The 13,685-nt window shown below is 39.1% G+C and overlaps 2 protein-coding genes across 4 annotated transcripts in view; both read left to right on the top strand.

The window, feature by feature from the left end:
- Nucleotides 1-4,791, top strand: part of kcnn1a (potassium intermediate/small conductance calcium-activated channel, subfamily N, member 1a) — a 66,154-nt gene extending 61,363 nt beyond the window's left edge. For all 3 annotated transcript variants that reach the window (XM_080907932.1, XM_080907933.1, XM_080907934.1), the window contains one exon: nt 210-4,791. In XM_080907932.1, coding sequence (XP_080764058.1) covers nt 210-515 — 306 coding nt within the window. In that variant the 3' untranslated portion in view covers nt 516-4,791. The remainder of the gene's footprint in view (nt 1-209) is intronic.
- A 3,254-nt stretch (nt 4,792-8,045) lies between these two features.
- Nucleotides 8,046-12,809, top strand: LOC308383381 (MARVEL domain-containing protein 2-like). The gene is made up of 6 exons (XM_080861306.1): nt 8,046-8,180; nt 8,821-9,981; nt 11,499-11,686; nt 11,771-11,942; nt 12,015-12,065; nt 12,365-12,809. The coding sequence occupies exons 2-6, from the start codon at nt 8,890-8,892 to the stop codon at nt 12,479-12,481; spliced, it is 1,620 nt and encodes a 539-aa protein (XP_080717432.1). The 5' UTR covers nt 8,046-8,180; nt 8,821-8,889; the 3' UTR covers nt 12,482-12,809.
- Nucleotides 12,810-13,685: the final 876 nt, after the last annotated feature.

Raw genomic sequence — 13,685 nt, 5'->3', positions numbered from 1 at the left:
AATTTATTATTACTGTTACATTAAGGTTTTTTTTTCCTTAATCACTATATGTGTCCTACTGTATATCATCTCTTAATTTTAGTTGTTGCAACAAGTTGTGAAACAGCTTCTTAATGTTTCTATCTTGCCTCTTCCTCCCTTGTCCCTCCTGTCTCTGTCCTCCTGTTCCTTCTTGTCCCAAAACACATTTACTTTCTCTCCTTCATTAGACCCAGAATGTGATGTATGACCTGGTGTCGGAGCTGCAGGAACGCAGTGAGGAGCTGGATAAGCGCATCGGCACATTGGAGGACAAGCTGGACTCAGTGACGGGCAGCCTGCAGGCACTGCCCTGCCTCATCTCGCAAGCCATAACCCAGCAGCAGCAGGACTTCCTGGACGGCTTTGTTCACCGCTTTCGACCCGCTTCGCTAGCCTCTGAGCGTTCCGAACGCTCCGAGCGATCCTGGACTTCCACCGCCCGTAGGCGGCGCTCTCCCTCCACAGCACCACACACCTCCTCTGATAGCGGATAACCTTGACAAATCTTCTGTAATCACCTTTGAGCCCTACCTTTCCCAAACCAACGTGTCGCCTCATTCTGTCCCATCCAATTCTGTCTCATATCTGCTGGCAAGTCCATGTCTGGACTAATAATGAACCCACATCTTGGTCCGTGACCTGATCCTTGTCCTTTCCCTCCCACTCATTCCTTCCTCTCCACCTAATGAAAAAAAAAAAATCCAGAAAACCAGTTTCTCTGTGACTGAGCCTCTCAGCACAGGCCTGATTAGAGCTACTCGAAAAGAACAAAGAAAAGCAAGCAAAGACTTAAATCAAGAAAAAACAAATGCATCCAAAAAAGAAAAATAGAAAAAAAATTACAAACTGAGATAAAGTAGAGATATGGTTTATGTTTTAGCCATTGTATGGCTGTCCAAGTTAGCTTTTTTTGTAAAAGCCCTTGTATAGTTAAAAAGAAAAAGAAAAAGACTGAGTTCAGGGTTGCTGAGGTGAGAGCTGGCTATCACACCGGAGAGTCCTTAACAACAAGGGGGGAAGTTGGTCTGTGGAGCTGAGGGCCTTGGCTCACCTGCTGGCCCTCTGAGGCCATGGAGGACATCTGTCCACCCATCTGTCCGTCTACCTGTTTGTCCGGTGAGGAGAACAAGACAAACCATTGGACTTCCCTTTCAAATGACTAGTGTCATGGATTCTTTCCCATAGTTTAGGGTGAAAGCTTTAGGAGAGGCTACAAAAGCTCTGACTTCAGGTCAGTGATTGAAAATGCACTTAAAGGGGAGGAGAAACTGTTACACAAATAAATAGCAATGGGGATGCATATGGCGTTACTACTGGGTAGGAAAAATGATCACTATTGCCAACTTCAAGGTATCAGCTTCCTTGTTCTTACCAAGGAAAAAAATGAGAGCGACTATCTTTTTTAGTTACATATTGACATGTGATTTTTCAGTGCCTGAATGTATAAATAGTAGAGGGTTATTTAATTACTAATTTCAGAGCTTTTTTACGATGTTAACAGTCTAAATACAACATTGCATTCCTTTTTCAGATACATTCCTCTCCAAAACTTTAAAGAAAATGTCTAACATGCATAACATTGCCTCCATTACACCGCAACTCTAAATGTTTTGAAAACCTGTTTTTCTATTTCTAACACAGCGACAAATGGAGAAGTACAGCGAGAAACCCGTGGCGAGACAGATTGAGAGCATATTTGTGTGTTTCAGAGAACAAGTTCACTTTAAGCTCAATGCTGCACACTCATACACAACAAATATGAAATATGTAGTAGTCTACCTTTCTCACTACCACTAATTAGAACTTCCTGTGGTCTTCAGAAAATTGCATGGCTTGAGGTCTGCTGGGATACAGGCACAAACACATCACTGGTCAAACTGAGTAACTAACCCAGCTCTTTTGCATGGTTCTGTCCAGAAGTAGTTATGGATCACACCCAGATGGCTCTGGTTATTTATACGCTTGGTTTCATTAGATTACCTTTGGTTTGTTGGTTGCTTTTCTTTTGTATTATATTTTTTAATTTTGTTTTCCCCCAATTTTTTATTTTGCGAGGATACCTGTGTTTTTTTTAGAGTTTCAGAACCTAGAGAATTGCAGCAAGTTGATCCTGTTTAAAATATGAAGAGAGATTTTAAAAAAAAATCAGTATTTCCAAAAAAAATCCTCAAAAATACAAAAAATGCTGAAGAAACTTTTCGGGTTACAAAACAGTGAACTGATCTCAAAGTAAATAAACCATAGTTTTACAGTTAAAAAAAAAGAAAAAACGATTAAACTTATATGCTGTCTTGTAGTCTAGTATGTTATCACTGCCCCTCATGTCTGTACTTTAAATATAAAATTAGCTTTAGATTGGCTTAACTGGTGGGAGACTGCAAGATTAATTTTTGAGTATGTTGTCATATACATGCGGAGGAATTTAAGTAATAAACACAAATTCACATTAACTACTTACATTCCTGAGTCCAGCCAGAATCAAAACAACCCGAGATATAAGCTAGCTCTAGCTCCTCTTAAGCTATCGCTACCATATTGTGTCACTATTTCCATTATGTAGATTATACTGGATGCACTGGGGGCTTTTTTGTGAGGGGGTTTTTTTCTCAGAGAGCTGCAGTGACTCATGGTTTGTAATGCTAGCACTGACTGGGAAAGTTTAGAAAAAGATGCATCAGGAGTTCTCTGTTATATTGAGCACAACACAAACTTTGACTAGTGAAAAACAGACTTAAAATGTACTTATCAAAGAAACTGAACAGCCAGTTTCTTAAAATATCTTTTAGTATGACAAGAGCAAGACAAAATACTCAGATAGACCCTTAATTATAGTTCAAGCTTTATTACAAATAAAGTCTAATTAAGTCAAAATTATTCTGAACAGTTGTTATAAACTGGGAAATTGGCTATAGGTACCAAATCCATTGTAAAGATTTTGCTTCTACTGTAAAATTGGGCATGTCTGTCAGAGCTTCTGAGTTTTGTCACTTTCAGTCTGTGGCTTCAATTGACTCATCAGGAGCATAAGCTAACTGGTTTCTAATACTAGCTTTATATTTACTGTACAGACCTGTAGCCTAAGTGGACAGCTCTCAGTAGTAAAGTATAACATTGAACTGTTCTTTGAGGCCTTTGCTTTGGTTATCTGAGTGGTACAGTGATGGATAAGAAGTGAGGGGGAAACATCTATGAAAGCATGCACTGGCATATTCTAGTGCTGTGATGACTTGCAAAGTTTAATTTGAAGACAAATATTTAGGATTTTCCCAGAGCACATTAGAACAGAACAGGAGGTCATCAGGTTAGCAGGCTAGGATGATTTAAACAGTAGATTGAGTCCCAAAAGAACGCTAGTGCTAAATCTCATATTTGTGGTCCCTTAAGCAAATGGACAGGTGTAGGATCATTATAATTTCCATGGTCTTAATTATTTCCAAGCTGCTTTAGGCTTAACTGAGTCTAGGTCCAACCCTGTGAGAGAACAAACAGGTTCGCTATCTCACAGGCTCTGGATTGACCAGAGAGCACTTCTTTTAAGAATGTATTCAGTTTGCTACAAGTGCAACTTAATCGAGCATGAATATTAGCTTTTTCCCTTTCAACTTGAGTTGATGAAGCATGACTCTTTACTGCCCCCACCTTTAGCCTTTCCTATCTCAGAGTGCTACACTTCTCCCTAATAGTAGCCTATAAAGAGATCTATCATGCTTTTGCAGTCTCTGTTTCAATCAGTATCATCCAATTAGTCAGGATGGCTAAGCCTATCTGCTTGATTACAGCCTTACCTGCCTGTTTCTATCTAAGGTTTCCACCTTGTCATTACATCTGGTACGCCCTCACGTTTTTCATCTGTCATTATTAAGAATATCAGTCCCTCATACAAAAGTAGGCTTGACAGATGGCCTGCAGAAAAGACATTGAAGTGGTTCCAAAAAAAAAGAAAACCCCAAACAAAAAAAACTGCAAGGGAGGAAGAAGCAATGGAAACCCAGGTCATGTCCCATTTTGTACTTGGTGTGTAGTTACAACAGAAAGGATCACAGATGCTGGAGTCTCTTCCCCAGAGAGACATAACAATGCTGGTGTTAAGGACTTCATCGGGTGGCACGAAAAAAAGCAAAGACTTTGCTCATTCACTGACAGGAAGGTTATGAACAGCAAGATTGGGTGTCCTGTTAATATGACCTCATTGTAGATGTCACCATTTAAACAGGACAAAGCTGAAAAGGTAAAGGTAGGTGGCTGCCAGCATGTCATAGGTATGTAGAAAAAAAAATGCCTAGAAATTACACGAGGGGATTGAAATTCTGGCAGTTACAAAAGAAACCCCCAAAAGACCTTTTATTGTTTTACATTTGCAGATAGGAAATTTAATCCAGGATCTGCTGTTCCTTACTCTGTTGTAATTGGTTTTCTTTGTATCCCATCACAAAGACCAGCCTAAACACCATTCTAATATTTACTGAACTGATCCTTTTCTAGAAGATGAAACACATACACAGTATTTCATAGTGAAGTGAGGGACATTCATGATGTTGCTCTGATAATGGTAGATAAGACAAAATGATTAACACATCCCGGACTTTTATTATAAGTAGGCTTTCGTCATAGAGCAGGCATCAGAACACACTTCTGCTGAGTACAGAGTGAACCCCCCACTCCCCAAAAAACTGAAAAAATGTAACCAAATCATTGTTCTGTGTACACTGCCACATGATGCATAATGTACGTAGTAGCACTGGAATAAATCAACTTTTAATGGATGGCAAATGGGTTTAACATGTTCTCTGTATACTGTTCATTGTTCCTTCATTTTGCAGGTGAACCTTTGTCCTAACAAGGAGAGACACCAAGGTCAACATTAAAGACTATCTTCATCTATGACCGTTATTCTTTCTTTTTCTTCCGCTGGGATTTGAAAATTCCGTTTTGAATAATCTTCCTAATGCTTTACTTCCCGTTTCATTTGCGTACTCCAATCTGAAACTTTCCCATGCCAAGAGGGAAGGAAAATGGCAGAAGCCCAAAGTCAAATGTGACACTTGAAAGGTGGGTTGGCAAATGTGTTGACAGACGCAAACATCACACGTTTCGTCCTGTGAAACTGAGGCATGGGCCGTCCTAAAACATGATTACAGGAGGAAGTATTGATATAAACAGCACTCCAGAGGACACGCAGCTGCTGGGGCGCTGTTCCAAGGTGAACTGTGAGCTGTGCACAACACACACACTCGTACACAGCCATTAATGTTCAAATAACAAGCTACTATTCATGTCCACATGCACAAACAAGGCTCTGGCTGGTTAATTACAGTAAAATCTGCAGGGACTTGGCAGCAGACCGATATCCCGCAAAAGTGGCAGAGTCAGTCACCCTGTTGTTGTTGCTACACAACCCCAAAGACATGCAACCGTGGAAACACAGGGAACAGCTCCTCAACAATCCAATTAGTACAAAGTAATTAAAATATTGTTTTTATCCTCTAAAGTGATAACAATCATATGTGACATTGAATGCGCTCTCATAGAACTAAATCTCGCTTTACGGTGGAAACCCAAGTAGGAAAGAGAGGCAGAAATTGTGAAAGGTGCACACAAATTATGCCGCATGGCCATCCTTTCCTTCTCTAACAATCTGTCTTAATAAACACATTTAATTCACTCAGCTTATCCTTGTGCTGAAGTGTGAAAAGCAAGAATAGTGGCATTAAATTACCAGCAATCTCCCCTAGAGGGTACTGAAGCTCAGCCAAACAGTGAGGAAATAGGAGATGGAGTCATGTTGCAGAGGACTGAAGATCACCCTTGGAGTTTGGAATTACAGGGGGAAGAAGAATCAGCATATAGGATCCTGAAGAGCACAGTTTGAAAAGATCCTATGGGGAAAACTTGCAGAAGACATGGGGAAGTGTTTTTTTTAAGTTATTAAATTTATTACAAGGCTGACTTTTCTCAGGAACGAGCAGCTAGGAGCTGCATTATGCTTAATGCCCTGCATATAGCTTTCAACTAATGTGGTTTGGCATACACTCGGGGAAATCAGAGAGAGTATTGATTTTGGTTTTGGTGTAGTGGTGGAGAGTGGGTGTGAAGGGCCTTTTCATTCCACCAAATGTTTTTTTGAGTGTCACTTATTTCAGCATCCATCATTTCTCTTTCTGTCTTTTTAGCTCTATCTGTATCTCCTCATCTGCTGAGATCCGAACAGAATGAACGGCTGCAAATGAGGCTGCTTGCTGGAAGCTGCCATTGCTTCTCTGCTTCATTTAGCAGTGAAAGAAGGCGGCAGCTCTTTTCAAAACTCTCAAACCATATGCTAGGACTTCAACTGTGAAAGTGTACATGCACTATATATTGCGTATGTGTATGTTCACACTCACACATGCTTGGCTAGCTGGATGTTTTCCACTTGAAAGGATCATTTCAGCCAAGGCTAAAAACTCAGATTGGTACACATACAGTATTGTTCTTGTTTCTGTGTAGGCCTAGTTTCCCTATCAACTTAACACAGAGTCAGCTAACATGATTCATTGATGCCTCATCTGTAAATTTTTGCTCATGTACATAAGTGGCTCTCAAATTGGGGGGCTAGCTCCATCAGTGGGTAAATACAGTTTTATATATATATATATATATATATATATATACATACATACATATATATATATATATATATATATATATATATATATATATATATATGTATGTATATATATATATATATATATATATATATATATATATATATATATATGTATGTATATATATATATATATATATATATATATATATATATATATATATATGTATGTATATATATATATATATATATATATATATATATATATATATATATGTATATGTATGTATATATATATATATATATATATATATATATATATATATATATATATATATATATATATATATATATATATATGGTAATCCCAAATGAGGTTTAGCCCAACGCCCAGGGCTACCGGAGGTCCACCAACTCCCTATGCACTTGATAGAGTTGTTCAAATTATAAGATCATTGTACTGTATAGGATATGAGTACTGCTTTGTGTGTGCGTGCGTGTTTTCTGTAGGTGGGGAGGGGTGGTGGACTACAGATGTCCTTGCCCCGAGCTTTCTCTACATGAAAATCTGTTTTGGAACAATCGCTGGCACCGAGTGATGCCACGCTATACAGCAGGAATGATTCCTGGAATCAGCTGTGGAGGGTTAAATGATACATAAAAAGACATGTATCACAATGTCATCGCTTATGGGAAGTGTTCCAGTAACACTTTAGAGACGTCATGATCAAAGCCTGCAGTTTCATCTACAACTAAATGTATTTTATGAATTTAGCTCAGAGGACATGACTAATCTTAAAACGCAGATTGTAGCCATTATTCACAGGGCCACGTCTGAATACACTCAGTGCAACACTGAAAAGGTAACTGGGAAAGATAGCCACATTAAATGGGATAAAGAGACAAACCAAACTCAGAGCAGGAGAAGCATGGGAGCCTGCTGCCCTCTAGTGCCAAATACCCAGCTCCCAGTCTAACACAAAGTCACAGCTGAGATGAGAATGAATAATTCATAAATGATGGGATGATAAAGCAGTATTATACCAATGCAAGATACGAGATGTAATTGATAATATGGGTCGCTTATCAAACACTTTCTCAACTCTAAAAAGAAAAGTGAAATCTCATGGACAAACTCCTGTTGCTGATAGTCTTAAGTGATATGCGTAATGCTTTAAGAACTGCTGACGAGATGAACTTTTGTGTGTACCCAGGAGTCCCTGATCCAGTATTAATTACTAGATTGTGTACTTTTTTCCCCACTCTTTTAACCTATTTTTATCAGCAAAGCGCCAACATCATGCACGAATGTCAACAGTTTCAGCCACTCTCTCTCCCACAGATTAACCTAGCAGTGCCAGTCAGCACCAGCGCAGGGGCGGTTCAGGTTTAATGTTTAAGCTTTTAGTACCACCTCTTTTGTCCACACACATTAGCCAATCTCCCTGTGTGTGCTAAACCAGGAGTGAGTCACCCGAGAGATTGAAGAGAGTGAACTGTGTGGGCCTGCTGGACAGTTGCGGCTCAAAAATCCTATGAGATAGTGCCATCTCTACGTTACCAGAGAGTTGGGGTCAAGGTAAGCTGTTGGATTTGACATTTGAAAAACAAATGTAGAATCAGGTGTCCCGTTTTTTAAAATTCAGCGATAGTATCACGACAGTAGTGAAGTACACGGAGCCGCGGCATTGTGTGAGTCACAACTCACACAAGTCCTCTGTAATTAGCAAAGCCCAAGCAGTACTGGAGTCATGTTGGGGTCTTTTTTGGAGTTGCTGTATTCCAGCAGTTTGTGGTGTATGTGTCATGCTGTTTGACATGGTGTGACTAATGGCTTTCCACTAACACAACTGTCTTTTAGAAATCTTGAATCGAGGCTTTCCTTCATTTTCCATTCAATATAGAGATATTGTGTCACCATATATTTGCAACTGGTTGAGGAGGTCTATGCACAAGATACCTCACTGTATAAGAATCTGACATTTGTGTTTATCGGGAAGGTTTTTATTTTTAACTATATCCTGTAAATTTTAATTCAGTAGTAGAAACCCACAAATGATTATATATCTATCTATAGATAGATATATACATACACATATATGTGTATAGATATATGTGTATGTATACACATATATAGCTTCATTTTTACCCTAATAAACTGATATACAGATGTTTGAATGTTATTTGTAGAATGCTACTATTCTTTCTCTTTCCCACAGCTTCTCTTTGTCTTGCCGTGGTAAAGATTCTGCGATTTTTCCAATGAATTCCCAAAATCAGCCCACAGCATGAAATCATTCAAGAAACAAGACCAGGAGGGTGTGGTCGGGTCCTCCACCATTAAAGATCCACCAGTTGCTGTATGGGTTACTCACACACCGGATAATATCACCGATGATGGTGAGGATGATGCGACCTCCACAGGTCGCACATCCAGTTCTCCACCTTATGCTGAGCAAGAGAAGGAAAAAAAAGGAAGCCTGAAAGACAGATTGAAATCCCTCATCCCTCAGTCATGGGGCAAAAAATGGACAAAAGAAAGCGACTCTGAAGCCAGCACAACTGGTATCCAGATCCTACCCAATGGGACCAGAGTGAGCCCCCCTGTAAGTCCCTTGGTGGAGCGTCGGAACTGGAATGAATCTCTGGGAAGCTCCAGTCACAGCTCACATAAGCCTTTGATAAGAGAGAGTCCCACTGACGGTCTCTTTGGTCACGTCCCAGTAGAGGAGTCACTACTGTCCAGCATCCACCCTGCAGAGTATTACGCTGAGAAGGTGGAGGTCTACAAGCAGAAGTACTCTTATTTGAAATCATGGCCGGGATTGCTCAGGCTTCTAGCTGGACTTCAGCTCCTATTTGGAGGAATGGTTTTTGCGTGTGTCATTGCTTACATTCAGAAAGACAGTGAATGGTCCAACAGCTACGGACTCTATAATGGTGTATACAACAATGGGATGGGCCTGTCTGGGTACAGCTACAGAGGTCCTATGACTCCTTTCATTCTAGCTGTAGCTGGAATCTCATGGATCCTTACTCTGTGTCTCCTGGTGGTGGGAATGACAATGTACTATCGCACTATACTTCTCGACTCCTCGTGGTGGCCCCTGACAGAGGCCTTCATCAACGTGGCTCTTTTCCTGTTCTACATGGCAGCAGGGATAGTTTACTTGAACGACTTGAATCGCGGGGGGCTATGCTACACAACAATAGGTATTAACCCCATCGTCGCAAATCTGTGTCGGGTTGATGGTGGCCAGATGGCAGGAACAGCTTTCATCTTCATCAACATGGCCCTGTATCTAGGAAGCTTCCTGGTATGTCTGAAGATGTGGAGGCATGAAGCTGCACGTAGAGAGAGGCAGTATTTTGAGAACCAGGTACAGATTTTTACTCCTCTGTAAACAAATATGAAATACAAGGTCAGGTCTTCTAAATCTGAAGACTGACTGAAATACATTTCAAAGCTGCATATATGAAGGTATCCTCATGAATACAGTACAGTTAAATTCTCTGTGAAAGGCTAATATAGTGGAAACCCACCTTTAAATTGCTCATCATTACAGTTTTTTCTGTTAAAGTTGGTTAATATTTAGCTCATTTCTTGTGTGGCAGTATTTTAGAATTTTAAAGAACAGAGTTGCACCTGCAAATGTAGCTATCACCTGCATCTTTGGCACAAGGGCAACTACTGTCACAGTCTGGCAGAGGCAGACGGTGTGGACTGACAAAAAGGACCCAAAACTTGAATATTAACAAAAAGCAAGTCGTTTAATATGGCTGATTTAAAAATAAAAAAAAAAGTACAAAAACAAAAGGCAGAGGCACACAGGAAAAAAAAACTAGAACTAAACTGGGAAAATTAACTGCTGAACAAAAAACAAAGACCAAAACCTTGAACATGGAAAAATCCTGGAAACATGATGTGGAACAACAGACGACCTGACAATAAATGAACAGAACACACAAACTAAACAGACACAAGGGTGATTAGGGGAAGTGGAAACACATGGGGAAACAGCTGACACTAATCTGACATAACCAGGAAGCAAAGCTGACTATACTGACATAGACCTTCAAAATAAAACAGGAAACATGAGACGCAGACATGACAATACAAACTTGACAACAAAAGACACGCAGCATGAAACACATGAAGTTAGAGGGAAACTTAAATACAAGGGTACAAAACACAAAGGGAATCTAATAAACAAATGAACTTCGCCAACCTAATGAACTTTAAACATACACTATAAACATTAAAATAAACTAAAACTCAAAACGCTGGGTCAAAAGACCCAGGATCGTGACAGCTACTTTGTTCCAGTAACAATACTGATAATGATAAAATAACATCAGCACTGCTCCCATGACCGTATCATTTCCCCACTGGCAAATAAACAGGTCTAAGAGGGCTGCCTGCTCTGTGACGTTGCAGGTTTGATAGAGCTAAATAGAAATATCAGATACACAGATGATTGGAGGTTTAGCAAAATATATCCCATGAGTAACCCACAGCAAATATTTGAAGCATAAAACAAGAATGAAGCAAATTAGTTTTCAATGTATGGCCTTTCCAGCTGTTGACAACAACATCTGGGCCACTGTAGGCTAACAAAACAACCATATTACTGTGAGTGCAGATCGCCACATAACCTGTGCAGTAAACATGTCTCTATAGTTTTCTGTAATGGTGTGTTGGGATAATATGTATAGTAATGTAAAATAAGAAAGGATGAGAAGCCAGATGTGAACATAATAGTTCCATTAAAGAAATGCAGCTGTATTTTTCAAAATAAAAGCCTTCATGTAATGATGGCACATGCCAGTATAGTGTTGTGAACATCTTGTTCATTTGTTTTGTATTTGCCAAATGATGTTTTTCTTTTACCTTCAGCCTCAGGAGGAGTTTCAACAGTCCATCCCACTCAAACCGGTAACAACAAAACGCATATCATTCAGGGATGATGAAGCTGACAAAGCGCTGAGTAAAGATTATAACAATCGGGATAATCTTCTACATGACGTCCAAAAGAATCCAGTCAATCTGAACCCCAAAGTGCACATCATTGCAGACTACATCATGTAAGTTAACATTTATAAGTTGAATCACACCATTAGTTCGAAACATACAGAGAATCAGTTTTACTGTGTGTCTCCTTTCTGTAGCAAGTATCCAGAGATCAGCTGTGTGGAGGAAAGGGAAAAGTACAAAGCAGTTTTCAATGATCAGTATCAGGAATACAAAGACCTTCACAGAGACATCAGTGCTACTCTGAGTAAGTTCAGAGAGCTGGATCTCATGATGGAGCGACTCCCCCGAGAGACAAGTAGCAAAGAGGTGAGATTCATACCGACCTCCCATCGGTTTTCCTTTTTTATATGGGAATTAATTACTTTGTTATTCATATAGGACCAACGCAGGATTCAAAGTATTGTAAAGAAGTATCACCAGAAAAGGAATGTAAGTGACAATTTTTTTTAACCTTTTTTTCTGTTTTTTTAATGACAGTATAAACCGCGATTTCTACAGCTGCTCACTCTGAAATCAATCGTAGCAATTTTCAAATTTAACCATAGCGGTATTAGAGTTCTGTGTTCTGCCCAGGTAATAGTAGCTTTTATTCGGTAATTGTCTACTGATGCAAATAATTCTGAAAAATCATGTTTAACACAGATCAATTACAGAATGAATCAGTAAGAAAGGTTGGAAATAGAGCTTTCAGGCATTAATCAGCAGACTGTTGTGTGCATGTTTCGCAGGACCCTACTTTCCTAGAGAAAAAGGAACGCTGTGACTACTTGAAAGCCAAATTGAGCCACATTAAAAACAGAATCCGTGATTATGACCAGGAGACCATGGCAGATGGTCAGACATGAAGAAGATCAGAAACAAGTGTCCACAGCAACTGATGAACTGATGAAATAAAAACGCTTTTTAAAATGTCTGCTTCTTTGTGTGACAGACAACATTCTTCCTTCTGGAAAAGTCTGATTGTTGCGCATCATTGTATTTTCATGTACAATTAGATCAATGTTTACACAAATTCTGGTTTGTGACATGATTATATTCCTTGGGCTACAACATTATAAGAGATGCTTCTTCTGTAGAGCTTTGACTTGACGGTTTTGTGTTTCTAAATACTTTCTTGTCATTTCTGTGAAGGCTGAGCAACGTTCACATGCTTGATGTAGAAATAAAATAAAGTTAAAGGATTGTTATATATCTTTCTGTAATATTTTTTTACAACTATATTAATTTTATGCTGTTATTTCTTTACTTTTCACTTTTCTTCTTTGGGCATCACAGCGAAAGCAAATTCTCAGTTAAAAAACTGCAGGTGCCAAATTAACAGAACTTGGAAACTGGCAATAATTTTTAATCTAATGATTTTAATATATTTTGGAGATTTCATAGTTTCTCTGATTTAAAATGTTAAATAGGAAAATGCAGCATAATTTCTCCAAATTGTATTGTAAAGTAACTCGGCTCAGAAATATTATTCTTGTTCTCAGTAGACTCTGCCACAGGCACTCATAGAATACACAATGTAGAGATATTATCTATGAAATCCGCCGCTGTGGTATTTCTATTAAGACAACAACAACAACAACAACAAACCAAACAACAAATAAAACCACCTGTTGATCCTTTCTCTTGTCATATACACCCATTAGAACAGATTTATAGTCACTGGCCATGTTATTAGTTACACAAGTTATTAGTTGTACCAGACTCAACTACTTTGGACTTAAGGCCTGCCTTAATAGTTAATTAGCATAGATTCAACAAGGTGCTTGAAACATTCCTCTGACATTTTGGTCCATATTGACAACACCATCACATATTTGCTGCAGATTTGGAAGCTGCACATCTGTGATGTTACTCTACACATCCCAAAGCTGCTCTGCTGGATTGAGATCTGGTGACTGTAGAGGCCATTTGAGTATAGCCAACTTAATGCTATGTTCAAGAAATCGGTTTGAGATGATTTGAGTTTTGTGTTATGCTGCTGGAAGCAGCCATCAGAAGATGGGTACACTGTGGTCATAAACGGATGGAGATGGTCAGCAACAATACTCA

The sequence above is a fragment of the Rhamphochromis sp. 'chilingali' genome (genome assembly GCF_963969265.1).
Source record: "Rhamphochromis sp. 'chilingali' genome assembly, chromosome: 16".
NCBI classification, from domain to species: Eukaryota; Metazoa; Chordata; class Actinopteri; order Cichliformes; family Cichlidae; genus Rhamphochromis; species Rhamphochromis sp. 'chilingali'.
Note: the sequence above shows the minus strand (reverse complement) of the source record. Positions and strands in the feature narration are given on the sequence as shown.

Coding starts and splice junctions, on each gene's coding strand:
- LOC308383381 (XM_080861306.1), top strand. CDS start 8,890: ATGAAATCATTCAAGAAACAAGACCAGGAGGGTGTGGTCGGGTCCTCC. Junction 9,982..11,498: donor GGCAGTATTTTGAGAACCAG/GTACAGATTTTT, acceptor TTTTACCTTCAG/CCTCAGGAGGAGTTTCAACA. Junction 11,943..12,014: donor GAGAGACAAGTAGCAAAGAG/GTGAGATTCATA, acceptor TTATTCATATAG/GACCAACGCAGGATTCAAAG.